This window comes from Triplophysa dalaica, chromosome 16, assembly GCF_015846415.1.
Source record: "Triplophysa dalaica isolate WHDGS20190420 chromosome 16, ASM1584641v1, whole genome shotgun sequence".
In the NCBI taxonomy this organism is placed as follows: Eukaryota; Metazoa; Chordata; class Actinopteri; order Cypriniformes; family Nemacheilidae; genus Triplophysa; species Triplophysa dalaica.
In genome coordinates this window covers 11,016,789-11,035,854 of record NC_079557.1, presented here as the reverse complement: position 1 = coordinate 11,035,854, position 19,066 = coordinate 11,016,789, and the positions used below count along the sequence as shown (strand labels likewise).

Genomic DNA, 19,066 nt, shown 5'->3' with positions numbered 1-19,066 from the left:
GCTCACTTTCAACCTAGCAACCACATACACCAACTGCCGACCGCCTGCTGCCTACTCTCAATGGCCCCAGTGGCTGTCAGACACAGAAAAGGCATTTACCTGGTCATACCAGTCCCGATTGGAACAGGTGCACTCTGGCCACCATCCTCCTTGACCTCCCGAATTGTTACCATTCACCTTGGGGGCGCCCTTGGATTGACTCTTGGGGTTGGGGCCTCCGGGGCCCCCGGCCGACATCATTTTCCCTTTACTTCTCCCCAATGTGCCCCCTCCACTCATGCCCCCTCCTCCACCCGAGGTTTGGGGCGGTAAGGTCTGGCCACCCCCATAGCCGGCCGGGTATCCGTAGGGTTCGGGTTGCCAGTCTCCATAAGCCGGGGCGTCCATCCTGCGCAGGGCAGCCATGCGGGTCACTTCATAGCATTCTGGACACTTGCAGCAGTGGTGATGTTTGTGCATGCTGGCTAGCTCACACGGTGCGGTGCGCTGTGGCTCTATCGCTCTCTCTCTCTTTCTCTCTCTCACTGCTGCTGCCTGCTCAGATCAAACGCAGCACGCAGAACAGCTACGGCGGTACAAAACGCACAAATCACAGAATTGTCGCCGATCTCTCTCCCCCGTTAGACTCCTCTTTGTTCCTCCCGATCCAGAAAAACAGGCAAGGAGGTAGCGAGAGGAAAATGAAAAATAGAAAAGGTTCGTAGTCTTCCTCCGTTCGATGTAAAAGATTTGGAAAAATAATGCTGAAAATAGTGTATGATCTCGGAATCAGAGACCAGCCCTGATGGTAGAGTTCTCTTCTTGCTTCTTTTGGTTCACAGTGTTATTTATATAAATTCATATATATATAGCATTATTTGTATATATATATTTACACACACACGAATACATATAAAAATATCAATATAAACAGACAAGCACAAATACAGTTATATACAGGTATATATGTATACATATATATATATATAAATATTAATATGCGTGTGTACAAATATATATAGAGAGATATATATATATAAACAATTCTATGTATATATATAAATGATATCCGTGATCAGATCTTCTTTTGTATTTCTCTGCTTGCCAGATTTTCTCCTTCCGCTGTTCCTCCTGCTTCGGGAAGCGTTTTCTGTCCTTCTTTCTCTCACTCTTTTCCCAGCCTGCAGAGAGGAGCTGAGCACTGGATTGACTCTCAGCCTGCTTGCCCTAGATGTGGATTATACGGAGGGATGCAGGCAAGCGAGAGAGACAGAGTGGGAGAGAGAGCGAGAGCCATAGAGGAGGAGAGAGAGATGCATCGCAGCATCCCTCCAGCACCCCAGCCCTGACAGCTCAGCCAATCAACAGGCAGCTCAGCCATCAGAAGCAGCAGCACCAACACAGGACCGACTTCGGAGATTGCTCTTAAAGGGCCAGCGCAACCACAAATCAGACAGCACAAATGGAGACACAGAGGGCATGTTATTTAACAACATGTCTTCACCATTGTGGAAACCAAATTTTACACTATTTGGGGATAAAAAACTGCATCTATTTTTATACCAAATTGATGGATTATTAAGTAACTTCAGGATAAACAAAACCATAGAACTTTGTTTTATATTCTAACACTGGGAGACAGAATATTAATTTTTAAAGGTCCAGTGTATGAAAATGTGTTGCATCTAGTGGTGAGGTTTTGAATTGCAACCAATGGCTCACTCCACTCATCCCTTTCGAAACAGTACGATGGCTGACACAGAACTAAGATGTTCTGTGTAAAGGTAATAAAAACGTAACGCTTCATTTTGTAAGGTCTTTTTACACCTTTGAAGACATAGTTACGTATATTATATTGCAATTCTGTCAATAGATCCCCCAAAAAATTACGCAGAGCACCTTTAAGAAATGAATTTGTATGAATCTATATATTTAAGCAATATGAATAAAAAAACAAAAAAGTGTCTAAAAATGAGGAAAAACTTAAAGGGGGAGGCTGAGGTGCAAGAGAAAAAGACATCATGTGTTTCAATTTACAGTTCAATTCCTTTACTTAAAACATTATAGAAAATTGCATTATTATTAAATTCCCAAAAAGATTTACAAATCAAATACTATGTCAAACAAGTCATTATCAAGACGAGTTATATAGATAAACTGTTAATTGTAATATAGTCATCGCCTAAGGAAACTATATACCTACAGACAACCTTTTCATCCTAAAAAACTATATATAGTTTGATGACTTAAACTGAAATGGAAAAAAAAACGTGCTGGGGTTCAAAGGTTTGAAACATGCCCAGGTATGAACATTACTAACTGATTAAGAAAGTGTTGATGGTATGCATGGGCATTTATGTGAATGTCTTTCTCTATATGCAGGAGTCAGTTTTTATATCCACTGAACACTATTCTGTCCAACCCCTCCAGGAGGCGGACACATCAGGCTCAGGCTAACACTCAATTATATGCACTGGTAACCCACTTCATTACCACCGTGATCTATTCAGGAAACTTTACAATATCTAGGATGAAGGCCAATCAGAGACCAGAACATTGCCAAGGCCAACAGGGAGTGTATGGGTGGTGCTGAATGTCTGAAAATTGCATTACAAGCATATTCATTATAGCACACTAGACACATGTTGTGGCCACCCTTTTGCTTCACTTTTCCATTCACCTTCCATAGCATCCTGTCTTCAACGGATTGATCTTTAGTTTCATTTTTCTCCATGGGGGATTTTATATGTAACTGGTCAAGGATGAAGCGTAATGCAAAGAAGCAGAGCGTGCTTATGTGCATGAGATGCATGCTTGCATTATGTCTTGTGTCTGTGGCTTTATAGTCTGAATGCATATGCGTTTTTCAGCACCTCTTGAGAACGATTAAGGATTACATCAAATCTATTTAAAAAAAATCACAGCTGATTAATGACCCAGTCCATGAGTTACAGAATACAGTACACATAAATGCCTCCTAGAACCGTGTAGAAATGAAGATTATTTGTTTTAGAGCCAACGTTTTAGCATGGTTCGAAACATTAAACTGTAGAACTCTATTGAAGCTCTTCTCTGTTCTCTTTTGCAAATGACTGCATGACAGATGCATCCTCGCAGGCTGAATGAAGAAAAGTAGTACAGCTGGATGGTTAACAGACAGTGGGTTCAGCTTTACTATCAAACGCACTGTCTATCTCCTTTTTCTAGTATTTACAGCTTGCTCTGATCATTGACTAAGAACAAAATAGGGATGAAAATGTGTAATAAAAACATATTCTGTACAGCTTGTCTAAATCCCTCATATTTCTTAAAAAGATGAAAAGCAACCCATTCTTGAGAAATCTGAAGGAATCCCATTATTGATTAACTCTATAAATCAAAATGATTTGAATATGATGGAAAAGGGTTATGACACGCAGCATACCATATATCTGACAGCTTCTTTTGCTTATTATCCGTTACTGCATTCCCACATTACATAACACCCCCAGCCTGCCTCACCACCCCCATACGCTCTCTCACATACAAGGTATCTATAGAAATTTCAGAAATTTCTGTGCATTCTCATAGCAGCCCATGTGACTGCTCTCTTGTCACCTGACAGGATGCATGCCCAAATAAGGCAACATGAGCCGCAAGCAGTCTTAAAGGGGCAGTTACATTCATGTAACATTTCCTTTGAATGAACCGCAGAGAATTGCTGTATGAAACAGGTGCATGGTAACATGGTAGTCTGGAGAGTCTTTGTAGCTTTTAATATTACATGAATTATTATATAATTATCGCAGAATTCATTTGCATTACACCTGAAACCAGCATTTATTGTTCTATATGCATATTAAGCCGCAATGCATGGATGCAGATGGAGGATGGACATTCACAGCGGCATGGCAAGGTCAAAAAAGGGTTTGGGATTATCACTAAACACTCCTAACCTATTGAGTCGTTGCTCTTCCACACTCACTGAGACAATAAGCTAAAGTGCCCGTGAAGGCTGTGACTCCTATTAATAGGCCTGGTGACAGAAAACAGCTGCTGTACCAAACACCGCACATCTGACTGACAGCGTAATGATAAGGGGAGTGAGAGAAAGAGAGAGGGAGAGGAAAAGAGAGAACTGGAGAAAAGAGGGGAATATGAGCTTGTTAAGGCTCTAAACTAGAGGTTCAAAGAGTTGAGGGGTATTGAAAAGACAAGAGAATTTGACAAGGGACACATACACACTGCTCGGTTTTGGGGAGACATGTGCATTTAAATTCAGGAGTGACACCGAATTGTCATTTTCTGTGTGAACACAAAATAGTTACTTAAAATCGCAATGAGAGACATAATAAAAAAAAACGAAGTTTGATTTCATGAATTCAGGTACTGCATGTGCTTGCTACTCCCATAAATAAGCAAGCTTTTAGAATAAGATGAAGCATCCAGAAGAGAAGCGACACTGCGTTAAGCTGCAGTGGTACTTTATGTGTGCTTTACTGTTTCCATACTATGTATATAACAGTAAATGTAGTAAAGTACGAGTAAAACAATGTGCAGGATACGACCGGACAGAAAATGACTCTTGAGTGTGGGGGGGTTGGGATAACTTAAAATGTTTGCTGATGAACAAATAGGAATGAGAAACCATGATCAGACAGACGGTTCTGAATGCAGAGAGAAGATTCCTTCTTGTTCTCGAATACGCACTCACATCTACCGGTTTCTTACGCATCGTCTTAGATTTATGCATTTCGAGCATCGAATAAACACGCTATTAGATGCGACGCATACATTTCCCCCCGTGTTGTGTCTCACATATGAGAGAGGTGGAAAGATGCAACAGAGACAGCAAAACCGCGACAGAGAGAGCGGGCGCGAGAGAGGCAGCCAGTCTGTAGGGATGCGGGAAGGGGGAGGAATTTGGTTTCCATGGCAACATGCGGAAGGCTGAGCTCTAGGTGTCCGTTCCATCTCTAACTGCGTTGCACTGCACCGGCCCTCGGCACGCTCCCCCATCCTCCCCCTCTCTCTGCAGCTCTCTCTTCATCTCTCCCCACCACCACGTAGCCCTCATCCTCTCTTCCATAATGTGTGGAAGACACGACACCACGTTCAGCATAGCATCACCCAGCCATGCTGTCAACAGAGCACTACTGCCTTGCAGAGTGCCCGTGCTTTAGTGTAGACAATGGAAGCTCTTTCTTCTCACTACGGCAGTCCCACGCTCTACAGCCACGACCCGAGACCACACCCACGCTCCCATCCCCACCTCACGCCCCCGACTCGTGCGCTAGATCTCCGCTCATCTGAAACGCCAGCCCTCACAGGCACTGTGCCACTACATGCCGCTGGGGGTGCTGTGAATGGAAAGATGTGAAAATGAGTGCTGCCATGATATAGTGGGATCTGATTCTTGCATCTTCATATAGAGTATTTCAAAAAATATTGCGTGATTACAGCATCTTTGGGAGAGTCTTCCTGTAAGCTGCACTGCAGCTCAGCTACAATCCACTTATGTAGACACAAGATCTCACAGCACTGCAACCATCCATATGTATTTACAATGGACATCTACATTCATGTCTCATGGAACATTCATAAGCTAAAACATCATTAAATAAGCAAATAATACAGCCTGAGTTCGAAATACATGCATAAACACGCCAGAGATAAATGTGTTTAGAGAGTTATATTCCATGAAAAACAAGACACCAGATTTGAAACTAATGCTAATGTTTACCATAAAGATGTTAAGAACATACTTTTGAAGGATTTTATAAAGAAATGTAAATGTGTCCTATGGTGTGAAGGCAAATTTTTGAAAAAAAAGAACAATGACTATAAATGTATCTAATGCTTTTTTATATTTATTATTATTTATAATATAAAATAAAATAATATATTATTAATATATAATATACTACATATATTTTTGCAGTGTCACTCCATAGGACACATGTACGGTACATATAAATGTATATAAGTATATATATACAAAACTTTTTCTATATACTGTATATATACAGCCACAGAAAAAATTACGAGACCATTCCAAAGTTTCATTTAATTTGCATTTTTAGATGAATTGTGGCAGTCTTAGTCCAGTGTCTGTTGGATTTCGAAAAAAAACAAACCACATAAAGTTAACCAAAAGTTAAAATGTTAAAGACATGTATAAGAATGTTTAGGTTATCACTTAAAAAAATGATGCTGACCTTTCCCTAAATACATGTACTAATATCACTGTTGTTTTGCTTAAAATGTAATATGAACTTGTTTTCTTTGATGTATTTGAGGTCTGAAAAATACAGAGCATCTTAAACTTCGACCTGCTCCTCCAGCTTTCATTTACTGCAAATAAATGCAAATAAAAACAATAATTTCCTGTTAAATTTGAGTGAAATATTGTTAGTAGTTCACAGAATAAAACATAACTGATCCCATACCTACAAATCGTATAAAGTGTAAATAATTTTGAAATGTTTTTTTAATTTTTCAGCAGATATATACAGTATATATACGGTGGTTAGAGCATTGAGATAGCAACGCCAAGGTCATGGGTTCAATCCCAGGGGATTGCATATAGTCAGAAACAAATGTATAGTACAATGTAATGTAAATGGCTCTGGATTAAAGCACCTGCTAAATGCATAAATGTCAATATATATATATATATTTTGCTAAAGCTATAAATGAATGACAGAATTGAATGCATGTCAGTCACAAACCTTTGGTGTTTCTACATGAGAGCAGCTTACGAGTCCAGACACCCTCTCTACCTTCTGAGGGCTCCTCCTGCTGGTGACACGCACAAGTGACACACCCTCCTCACTCAAATTCTGCCACACAAAACAGAAATTATACAGGTTCAGTGTTGGCATAGATCAAACATAAACACACAGCAAACACTACAAAATCTAATCACCACAATATCTATGCCTTTAAATAAGCTAAATCATATGTGGTGAACCAGTAGTGTTTTTAAAATAACTGAATGTGTACTTCCACAGAAACAACAAGTATCACCGTGACTGAACGACAGCTCCAGGGTTTGCTCTCAAACAATCCAGTATGGGCAGTAAGGGCTATTCAATGTGCTAACAAACAGTATCACAGAGAGCCAAATAGAACCATCGGCAAGCTGGTTTAGATGGATGGACATCTGCATTATTGTAACACAGAAAACAAGCTGCACAAAAACACACTGAACATAAACACAAACGCACAAAATCTGACATGGCGAAAGTATCCATACCCTACATTTTAGATCAAAAGATGAACAACAAGAGCAAATACCCCTTTATCATCTCTTATTCCTCACTCACGTACCACGAGCAGCAGAGGGCAGCCTTTGGAACAGGCCATTACACCAGATGGGACAACGTTTCTATATAACAAACTCAACTCTAAAATGTTCTTTGGACAAAGCCAGTTTGATTATGACAGCAGTGTTTGTACATATAAACATAAACAGAGTCATGCATGTTTTTGCCATTAGGCCACACCAAAATAAACAGCCACAACTAAATCCATACATATCTTGTACAAATCTTCCTTAAAACGTGCAGTACTGCTAAGAATAAAGATAACGTTAAAAAAGCGAATTTACCATTTCTAGCACTGCCTTCATTTGAATTGATCTGGGAAATATTAGCCACGCCCCAGACTTGCCTTCATGTTATCTTCAGCACTACGAGAGGTGGACACTGCAGCTCACAACATCCAGGAAAACTGCAGTCGCAAACCAAGAGATGAAAATACAGCAGAGACCCTGATGATGCACAACACCATTGAATAACTACAGGTGACAGCATACTGTACCATCCTGCGTACAACAAACTGTCAGCTTATTACTATTATTCTAGCCCAAATGTCAAATTGACAGCAAATTATGTAACCCAGTTATATTATCAGCTGTAATACAACAGCAGCTGTAACAGCAGTAAAATGAAACATTAGGGAAAGACCCGCTGCCCTTTTCTGTTTTACACAAAGGCTTGATGATAATCATGCTGTAAATTATTCCAGGGACGCTGCCTTTCTTCCTCTGCACCAAATCGGAGAATTTGCAGACTCATTTCATTTAACGTCTCTCAGGTGACTGCACGCTATGAATGCTAATGAGGATCTTGCTGGACACTCATTCAGATCATAGCCTCCGCTATACCACACAACAGGGATGTGCCTGGGCTCACGCTCAACAGCCTCCACAACACGTCACACAGTGACCCCTGCAGTATTTCTGCGGAACGTGTGTCAAAACACGATCAAGCTTCTGGAAACTGGCAGCTTTGAAAGGAGGAGGGCAGTGCTCGCTGTGAGGTTGTCCAAATATCCACTCGTCATGGATCGGAGCTGACCTGATACCTTTAGATGTACAATCTGTCATACACAACATTAATTATACTGAAGAGAAGATAGCCCACGTATGTTTGATGTTTTCTTTCTATCAACTTCACAAAGAGCAATCTTTGTTCGTCTCCACTATGTGTTTCTTACGGAACATATGGAATCTTCCATACAAACCTCAAACAACATTTAAAACATTCACACACAGACTTCTGAGTGTTTTATGTATTCAATGTCTGGCCTTAGGGGCTTCTAGTCTGTAAATGTTGAAAATCCACCTCTTTAAAACATCGGTGATCGTCACTCGACAAATAAGGAACTTTTTCGACAAACTTAAGTGCATGTTTGTGTGAGCCCTCAGAGAGACCACAGAGCGATCCTCCCTAACTGCAGCGCTTTTAACAGAATCCAGACTGAAGTTGGGGTTATTTTCTGTACTTTGCCTATAAATACTTTGGATGGTCACATGACTGCAGACACTTGTAACGAAAGGTCTTGATGACATCATCACGCAGCCTACTGATGAGCACTTGATGTTATCACTGCAGTGCTTTCTAGAAATGACTAATGCTCTGTAACTTTCACACTCTCGCTTTCATTCGTTCCATGTTCCCTCTTTCTCACACATTTGTTCTTTTTCAGTTCAGCATTTTACTCCTATAAGCTTCTATCAGCTTTAGCTTTGTGTTTTTTATTATGTTCTAAACATAACATAACGTAACATAACATAACATAACATAACATATAATATAATATATTTTCCTATATTAAATTAACACAGCACAACAGAAAAACAACGTAATAACATACTATAATATAATATAATAATGGGACACTCTAATTATTTCAGAAGAAAGAAAAACAAACCTGCCCCATTTTGGAGGCCTCTTACCTCCAATGTGTCCACAGAGCTGCTCTCTTTAACTCCATTTTGTACCGCATTCATTTGCAAGGTTACCTCATAGCATTCCTGAATATCTGTGAATAAATAATTTGAGTATTTAAGCTGAAATGTATTGTATCTCTGCTTAGCAAGTTCATACAAGATGATGTTTAAATTGTAGTACAAATATGTCACTATTACAGGTTAAGGGGCACTTTCCCAGACAGGGTTTAAGTCTAGTTCCAGACTAACTAAAATGTAAGAGATGTCTTGATCGAAAGCAACTCGCACTGATATTTGTTAAAATATATCAGTGCGGCTGTGTTGTCTCAAGATGCATATCAGTAATGTCTTTTTGCAAAATACATTTTTAAAAACTATTGAACTAAGCCCTAGTCCTGATTTAAACTAATCCCTGTCCGGGAAACCGCCCCATAATGTTTAATGGATTGTTCAAGAAATACAATTTATTTTACTCCCCCCTTACATCATTTCAAACTTAAATGACTCTTCTTATATGAGGGAAAGTATAAAGAAATGCCCCTTCCCACACAATCAAAGCTCAAAAAAAGGACAAAAGCCCCATAAACACATCATAAATGAAAACCTTACTTGTTTTGGAAGAAATGAGGGTGGGTTAATAATTTACCCTTTTGGTTGGACTTTTTCTTTAATAGTCCACATTACAATTATAAAAGCCATGTGAAACTCACAGGTGCACAATGGTCAAGAGCAATGTTGACCTGAGACTTAGCTTGAGTATCTGTCCAACTATTGTGGGTATCTATAAATATCACCCGGCAGCCTTATCCAGAATTCCTGTCCATACTGGGTTTAGAAAGTCAATGCAGTAAAGCTCAGTAACGCTTACAGAGAGGCTTTCAATATGACTCACTCTTGATAGCACAGGGCCTGCACAAATAGTTTGTGCAAACTGGTACAATTGGAAAAAATCAGTACACAGTATTGCAGAGCTGAGGGAACTTTTCAAAATAAAAGCTCCTGAGATTGTTTGATGTAAAAAGTTACATTTCTAAACGTAATGATACATTTTAAATCCTAGCAAGTATTTATGTATTCTCAAAGTGGTTGTGTCTTCTTAACAGCATATTTTTAAAGGAACAGTTGAAAATAATGAAAATGATCTCTTCATTTACTCACCCTCAATCTGTTCCAAACCTGTATAAATACTTTGTTCTGATGAACACAATGAAAGATATTTGGAAGAATGTTTTGTAACCAAACAGTTCTTGGCCACCATTGACTACCATTTAATAGAAAAAAAATCATCGTAATTATCTTTGTTCTATTGAATATTTTGAAGAATGTAGGAATGCAAACAGTTCTGTGGCACTTTTGACTGCCAATTTCATTTTCCTAAAATATGGTTGTGAATGGTGGCCAAGAACTGTTTAGTTACAAGCATTCTTCAAAATATCTTTCTCTGTGTTCATCAGAACAAAGAAAATTAGGGGGGTTTCACATTTAGTTTGATTGCCTGGTCCGAACCCTAGTTCGATTGCTCCCCCTGCCCCCGCTGGATTGCGTTTATATATATTTTTTTTTAGGTCCGAACCGCGGGTTGTTTGCGTCATCAAGCCTGCAGCTGTTTACCCTGTAACGACAACACATGAGAAGCCGTCGAAATGCATTACATTGCTCGCTTCACTTTTCTACATTTATATTTTTGAACCGTTAGTTTTGTTTCCAAAGCTTCAGTACATAACGGCACTTTCGTCTGTCTTATAAATGTACTGCAAATACTCTTAAAAGCGCTGAACGCAAACAAAAATGAGATATACAGCTCTCTGCTTGGAGTGTGTCAGTCAAGCTTGTCAGAAAAGTGAGTGAAACACACAATTTTTTTTCCCAAATAATACATCATTAACAGCGGTTCACTTCCGCAATTTGGTACGATTGCGTTTATATCAGAAGCAAAGCGTACTGGAGTTCACATGATCCGCAACCCAGACCTCCCTTTTTAAGTGGACTCGTGTACAGGTCGTGGGTGCGCACCAAGGTTCGAAAGATAGCGTTCACTTCATCCAAACAAATCTAACTCTGACTTGCGCACCAAAAGAGCTAATGTGTAACCGCCCTATACACATTTAAAACAACACTAGTAAAGATGACTGAATTTTTAGTTGGGTGAACTGTCCCTTTAATACCAAAGCTGCAACTAACAACTAATCCGCAGTCAGACTTGACTTTGAGCATGCCAAACTTGAACTTTGCTACGCAGCTAAATGCCAAATATCGTTAGACGGGCTTATGTTTCCGGTCTGTCGCATTCGCATGTGTTTGAATGGAAGTCAATGGAGGGAAAAGTCAAGTGTGACCGCAGATTTACGGAGTGTAGAAGCAAACAAATGGGATACACTAATTCACAAAGTGCAACTTTCTTTCGATAGAAATACGTTTTTCAATACTTCAAAGTTGCGTCTGAGGTTCCCTTTGCATAGTACACCCAACAAATCTGTTATATAATTAGTTGCCGATTAGTATTTATCAATTTTATTAACAGTAGTAGCCCTATTTAAAACCTTCTCTGTGCACAATACAAGCACATTCGTGTAAATTGTTTATCCTTCGACCAAAAATAAAACAGGAAGCATCTAAAAGTAAAATAAGGCCTGACTAAACACTTTCTGTACTTCGAGTAACCAGTTACGCAGCTAAAGCTTCGCTGTTCATTACTTCCATAACTCCATGCCCATTCCTCCCCCTTAAATCCAAAACTATTTGTGTCCTCACCCACCCTTTATACCCTCCACACGTCTTACCTCATTTACCTCTAAGGTCACTAACTGTCTATGGCCTGTGGTCACCAACAGAGGAGCGACCAGCTGATGAGAATGGAGGGAGACAATACTGCTGATGTCACCCCCACTCCCACAGGGGCCCACAGCTCGCACTAATAACATAACAAGATGCTTGTTACCTCACCGTGCCTTTGAAGCGCGACATGCTCTGAGCCCCCTTCATGCTGGAAGAAATGAGCGAATCCTTTTTAAGACGGAACAAGAAAGAGCCGTGAAGAAAATAGGGATAGAACTTGGACTACCGATGCATGTGTGGGGGGGGGGGCTGTTAGGGGCAGTAATGGGGTCCCACTGGGGTGCAGCAGGAAAGATAGTACAAGAATGGGGCTATGTGACTCATCATGGCTGTGTCAGTTTGAGCCAGTGTGAGTGGGAGGGAACAGTGTGTGGGAAGCAGTTTCACTGCCTGGCTGGCCAGAGCCAGATGAGAGAGAGAGAGAGAGAGAGAGAGAGAGGAGGCAGAAGGACACAGGGAAAGTAAACTAGAGACTTCGATTAAATAGCGGATGATTATAATACATTCAGCTGTGTGATGAATAGAACTATATAAGTATGTCAGGCAGAAACACCTCCTTGTTTAGTGAAGATGTCTTTAATGTTAAATTTTAAAGATATGTAAGCATGAATTATGTCTCCATCGAGGAGACTTAACCCTTTAAATTACTGAAACAAAGCAGATCATGATTATTCATATATGTGTGTTCTTTTTCTGAACATTCAAAGGGATATTTCACCCAAACATTTTCTCATCATTGACCCTCATCGCAGACCTGTATGACTTTCTTCCTTCTGCAGAACACAAAAGAAGATATTTTGAGGAACGTCGGTAACCAAACAATATTGGCTCCCTTTTGACTTCCATGGTATGGGACACTTCTTAAAATATCTTCTTTTGACAGAAGTACGAGACAAATATAGATTTTAAATGTCATGAGAGTCAATGTATGAGTTATTTTATATTTTTTATATTATGGTTTATTTTTGGGTGAATTGTCTCTTTAAATGAATAGTTCAACCAAAAGTTAAGATTCTGTCATTGTTTATACTCACAATCAAGTTGTTCTAAAACTGTATAAAAGTTCTGCTGAAAACAATATAAGTTATTTTAAAGAAAGTGGGCACCTACCATTTTCCCTTTTATGGAAGGGAAAGAAAAATCGTTGTCTTATGATGAAATGGCGCACTCAGTCTTAGCGAGGGGAGTTTTCTCCTGGAATGTTTAGACATTGGTTTGCCAGTCAAAGGGAATCAATTGAATCAATGAATAATAGAACAATGAAATTTACACAACAACTTGAGGGTGAGTAAATGATGACAGAATAGGGTGACATATCCCTTTAAGAACCTGACTATATTTAAACAGCCTACATTGCTGATACATGACTGCATTTTTACTTCTGTATACACACCTTTCAAACTCAGATGTCTAAAACATATGTAAATACTTTTGATATACAGGCACATTTATTGCAGTCGGATGAAGTTGCGGTAACTTGTTTTCCAACAAAAAACTTTCCAGCAGTATATTCCCTGAACTCAGTAAATCCTAAAAGACCGCATGAATTCCTGGCCACTGAACAAAAAAAGGGTATTTTGCGTAGCTACAAGTCCCTTCAGGCAGGATTGCTTTTGCAGAACTGATGCTTTTCAATGGGCTTAACTCTTCATTTCTATGCCAATATGAAGTGGACACACTGGATTTGTTGGAGCTGTGTTTAAACATTTGGTTGGTATGTTAAGGGATAGTTTGCCAAAAAATGTCATTTCAAATCTCTGTGGCTTTCTGCAGAAGACAAAAGAAGATATTTTTAAAGACCGTTGGTAACCAAACAGCACTGGCGACCATTGACTTCCACTGTATGGACACAAACCACTGTGACATTTTTCAAAATATCAGAATAAAAAGTCACATCGTTCTTGAACGACATGATGGTGAAAAAATTATGACGGAAGTTTTATTTTTTGGTAAATTATCGCCTCGCAACCTGTGCATTGAACTGACAGGTCACATTCACAGAATCTGACCTAGTATGTTTGGAAACAAAGGGATGGGTGTGCAGTTAGGGAAACCTTTGTTCAGAATTGTGCAATCATGCGGACAACCAAACAAATCCACAGTCGAATCTTCCACTCTCACATAGTGCATCACAGGGCTGAATTGTTACAAGCCGAAACTGTATACATCCCATACATGCGATGAACATTATTTTGTTATTCTTATTCCTTTGTTTTATGTGACATCAATTCATTTTTAATGACTGGAGATTAAATGTGACCTCCAAATGTCTCTAACTATTTGCATGCAATAGATATTATTAACTCGCTACGGCATGCAGCTCCTAAAAAAACGTAGCAAAAGCAGAGATATTTCGCTAGAATTCATATTGTATTCCGTTTTTAAACTCTGGCCAACACCCAAGAGGCTGGAGAGATGATTGAAACCACATGTTGCTCAGAGCTCAGCCTTACATGACCTCTCTCCTCAGTACCTGAGAGACGGAAAGGGTCGACCTCCACAAAACGTTACCCTAATCTGGCCTGAGAGCAGATATTTCACTGCGGCCTTGAACTATTTGTTTATCAATCTACCTACACATTAGCCCACATTCTTGCTGATGATCTGACCTCTTTCTGGAATGTGAGGAATTCTTATCCGCTTACTGCGCTATGCCAGTTTCAAGCTGCGGGTCTGATTCAAACTGAGATAAATGAAGGGCATTTACAACATCTGTTAGGTCTGCTGTAGGTTGGACAGTTTTATTAGGGGCGTAGTAAAGCACATATATCTAAATGCCAGGAGACAGGAGACATTTTTCTTTTATAAAATTATATTTATTACACTTTAGCATTGACTCACAAAGCTCACAGTAAAATGAATAAACACATTCAAGTTACTGACACTTTCTCTCACAGTATAGTCTAGCGAAGCTTTAGCCGCTTTCTTTGACCAAGGCCCGCCCAAGAGGCCACATGATTGACAGGTAAGGCAACCAATCACATTTTATTTTGTGTCGCGTCATGTTTAGAGGCGTGGAATGTCCCTGCAGTAACAGACCAGTGTACATTCACGAACGTGTCAAAAGTTAACAGCAACAACAATGATTTCAAGTTTATGCCGTGAACTTTTAAGAATTAAGGCTGAGACTAGTCACAGTTTAGAGGCATACGTATCACATAAAAGGCCTTAAGGGGATAGTTCACGCAAATAACATGTCATGTCATTTAAACCCGTGTATGGTTCTTTCTTCGGTGGAAGGGAAAATAAGTTATTTTGAGAAATGTCTCAGTGGTTTCGACCCATACAATGGAAGTCAATGGATGCCTTGTGTCGTCTGGATAACAACATTCTTCAAAATATCTTCTTTTGTGTTCTGAGAAAGATAGAGTCCATACAGGTTTGGAAAAATTATTCTTTTTTTGCTTTTAGAGACTATACTTTTTGACCAAAAGTTTAGTTTATGTATGATTCAAGAGGATTATCCAAAATCCCAAAATCCATTTGTGTGATTTTTTAATGCTTTTCTCATACACAAGATCATATGTGATAAGTCTGCGCCATAGAGCTCTTGAGAAACCCCAGAGGTTAAAATCAGGGGAAACCTGTCTCTCTCCTCACTACAGTCCCATGGCAACACAACCCCATGGCTAGGTCACAGCCCCTGTGGTAGTACCCGTGAACATCACGGCAGCAGCAGGCCTCATTACAGCCCGGGCCTGGTAATAAAAATAACCACTCAACCATTTCATAATTGGACTAATTTGTTTCCTTTGCAGAAAAAAACACAAAAAATAAATTAAGAAGGGTTTTTTTAGTGCGGAGGAAAAAGACAAGCATGACAGTGTGACCTACTGTTGCTGATCATAGATTAGCGCATCCAAACATGTATACATAACACTATATTGCCATCCACACGACAAGATTTATTATATTTTCAAATGACATGAGAGTTAATAGACATTGACAACATATTAATTTATGAGTGAACTGTTGGTTAAAGACACTGCAAAATTATCAGCTATATGTTTGGGGAATCTCTTGCTGCGTCACAATTCGCCTACTTATACTATGTCCTTAAAGTATGTACTGCTTTTGTTATGGAAAATTATATAGATTTTAGTGCGTAGCAAAACTGTATGCATGGACTGGGACCAGTGTTGGGTGTAACTAGTTACTAAGTTATTAGTTACTGTATTTTAATTTTAATTAAGTATGGGATTACTCATATGTTTTCTGTAATTTAATTACAGTTACTTTTGATGTACTTAAACTAAATACTTTATGAAATATATGCGTGTGCAATAGTGTAATTGACATCAAAATTCAAAGTCTTACTTTAAAATCTGTGCTCACATTTGTAATACTTTGGTCAGTTAATAATATTATTTATTTGAATGAATTAAATAAGCCGTTTCATGTCTATCCTTGAATCACTTAACTAATCAAGGTCGATGTAGGATATAGAAAGTAATTAGTAATGAGTAACTAAATACTTTTTGGACAGAGTAATTTGGACAGTAATCTAATTACACTATTGAATATGTAATGAGTAACTAGTAATTAATTACTTTTTCAGAGTAACTTACCCAACACTGACTGGGACATACTAGCGGGAAACGGAAGTGGCCGTTGTTGCCTAGACGACTCTGTGATCCATAACATCAAAATACAGCTCTTCCTCGTATTTCAGAATTTATTCATTCACTATTTCGTATGTTATGTTTGCTGTTTATTGTATACTATAATTTATCAATTTAGCGAACCATCTTTAAATAAATTGTATTTATGCAGTTCAGCGTCACTTAACTCCGCCCTCCCATGCTTAATTATGGGTAATATCAGCCGTTTAGTGTCCATGGATTCACACTTCGAATTTTCACCTGAAACAGTATACCATTCCAGTATTTTGAGAATACGCAATTCAGCATGCTATTATTTGGGACATAATAAATCTATTTTCTTCAGTTTGGTCTTATTTTGGTTGGGTCATGAGTCATGAGATCATCATTAGAAGCAAAATAAATGTTTTTTTTAAAGAAGTAGCTGAGAAGTGATTCAACTGATATCTACAGAGTCAACCGGGGTTGTAGAAGTCTGACTCATGGTGAAAAGCTGAAAGGAAGCGTTTTGTCATTTATAAATTAAGCTCTCAGAACCCTGGAAAAGATCAAACATGACTGAGCCATTACAACAGTGAAGACCCGTTTAATATGATTTCATTAAATAAAAGGTATGGGTCAACACAGACAACGCTTTGTTGTAAACTGTAAGAACCCTTTCGTGTGTATTAATCCAATAAATCAAAACTCTGCTAATGTCATGTGTAAATATGTGCCTGTTTACCTTTCCTCTGGGTTCAAAAGTACATATTTTCTATTTACCAAAACAAAATAACCCATTGGTAGGGTACAAGAGCCTTTACTGCAAAGACAAAAACACCAGTAGTGCATATAAAGTTGAACAAAACGTAACAGTAACGTAACAGGACAGGACAGAATGAGCTGAAGCCCTTAAATATGTGATAATAATATGACGGTGAATCGTTGTTTGATTTGAGAGCCATAACAGTTTACACAGAAACAAACCTCACCCAGCAGAGCCTGAAAAAGGTGGCTCCCAAAGATGGCAGAGACCTTTTCCACACTGATCTTCAGAGACTGCTCCTCTGGGCTGGTCAGACCCGCTTGGTACTGCTTCAGTACTCCAACTGCTCTTTCAGTATCTGAAATAAAGGACATGGAAAAATCATGCGTTAACTTATTACAATTTGTTTCAATGCTTGTCGTGTCATTCTATTTGGGACACAGTGAACACTTGGAGTCTTCAGACAGTTTGTGTATTTCTGAAGAGCGTTCTCGTGCACTAGTTAAACACTGAAGAGGTCTATTTGCCTATATTTATAAGAGCCCATGTGTGTAACCAAAATTTTGACATGCAGATAAAAAGAAATGAAAAGCACACACTGTTCTGACGGCAGACACATTGTTCGTGGACAAATGCATTTGCATCAGATAACAAATAATGAAAGTCATTTATTAGCAAGTTAATTAACACCTTTCAGTTCCTTTAAAGTTCAAGTAAGTCCAATAATAGTACAGTTATTACATTACAGTTATTTTCCATTTATTAACACTCACAGTATGTCATTTCGAACCTATGACTGTGACTTCTGTGAAGCACAAAATAATTAACATTTCGGAAGAACTGTCCTTTTAAGCATATCTACTGTATTAATAAGTACAATATTTATTTAAAACGTCAAGTATGTATTTGGCTTCATGTGCAGGGTTAAAGGAGGAGGTTACAGGAAGTTACCACATAAACATCATTTCGTGATGTCTTAAATAGGGTCTTTCACGAGCTTCTGTAAAGAATAACGCAGTTACATGAACTTTAGTTTTACACTTTCTGTTTCCCAAGGGAGTTTCCTAAATTAACCTATTTGACAATCCACATATCGTTACCGAGAAAAGGCTCAAATTTACTGGAAGTGATGAAAGTGGTCATAAATATCGACGTTAACTAGATAAATACGACAAAACGTGATTCAGATTTGACGCGACTTACCATATTTATGGACCATGGTGTGTAGAATGTGGCAGTTGGGAAAACCGGTGCTGGAATCCAATATAAACTTGACGCGTTTTGTCTACTTCAACAAAATAAGGCTTTAAAATCCATCAAGTTTTCTTCGACCTAACATTTAAGTTTTATACATTTGCGAATGTGTTGTTTGGGAAGGTCCACTGACAGAAGTTGCTCCAGTTGGCAGGAGATGCGTGTAGTGGAAGTATTGAGTGTGTGAAGCGCCGTTATTCCCGTTATCTGCCGCTGGCTCGTGCGTGAGGAAGTTTAGAGGGAAAGCTTGTGAAACTGAAGGGCGGTCTGTAGTAACACTATCACTTTCATCATTGTTACTAATATAAGAAATAAAACCCAAATAAATGTATAAAAACAAAGTGTGTTATTGAGTGCGACATTTTGAAAAAAAACTCCTTAATTTGCCGAAGGGTGATTGTATGTTTTATTAACGTAGGAATCCAAAATATAAGA

General features: G+C 38.9%; 1 protein-coding gene across 11 annotated transcripts in view; it reads right to left on the bottom strand.

The window, feature by feature from the left end:
- Window positions 1-18,852, bottom strand: part of dlg3 (discs, large homolog 3 (Drosophila)) — a 77,155-nt gene extending 58,303 nt beyond the window's left edge. For 8 of the 11 annotated variants that reach the window (XM_056769699.1, XM_056769702.1, XM_056769704.1 and 5 more), the window contains exon 1: window positions 100-1,206. In XM_056769699.1, the coding sequence (XP_056625677.1) occupies window positions 100-459 (360 nt within the window). In that variant the 5' untranslated portion in view covers window positions 460-1,206. The other 3 variants (XM_056769700.1, XM_056769706.1, XM_056769708.1) reach the window with 3 other exon arrangements.
- Between the last annotated feature and the right edge of the window lie 214 nt (window positions 18,853-19,066).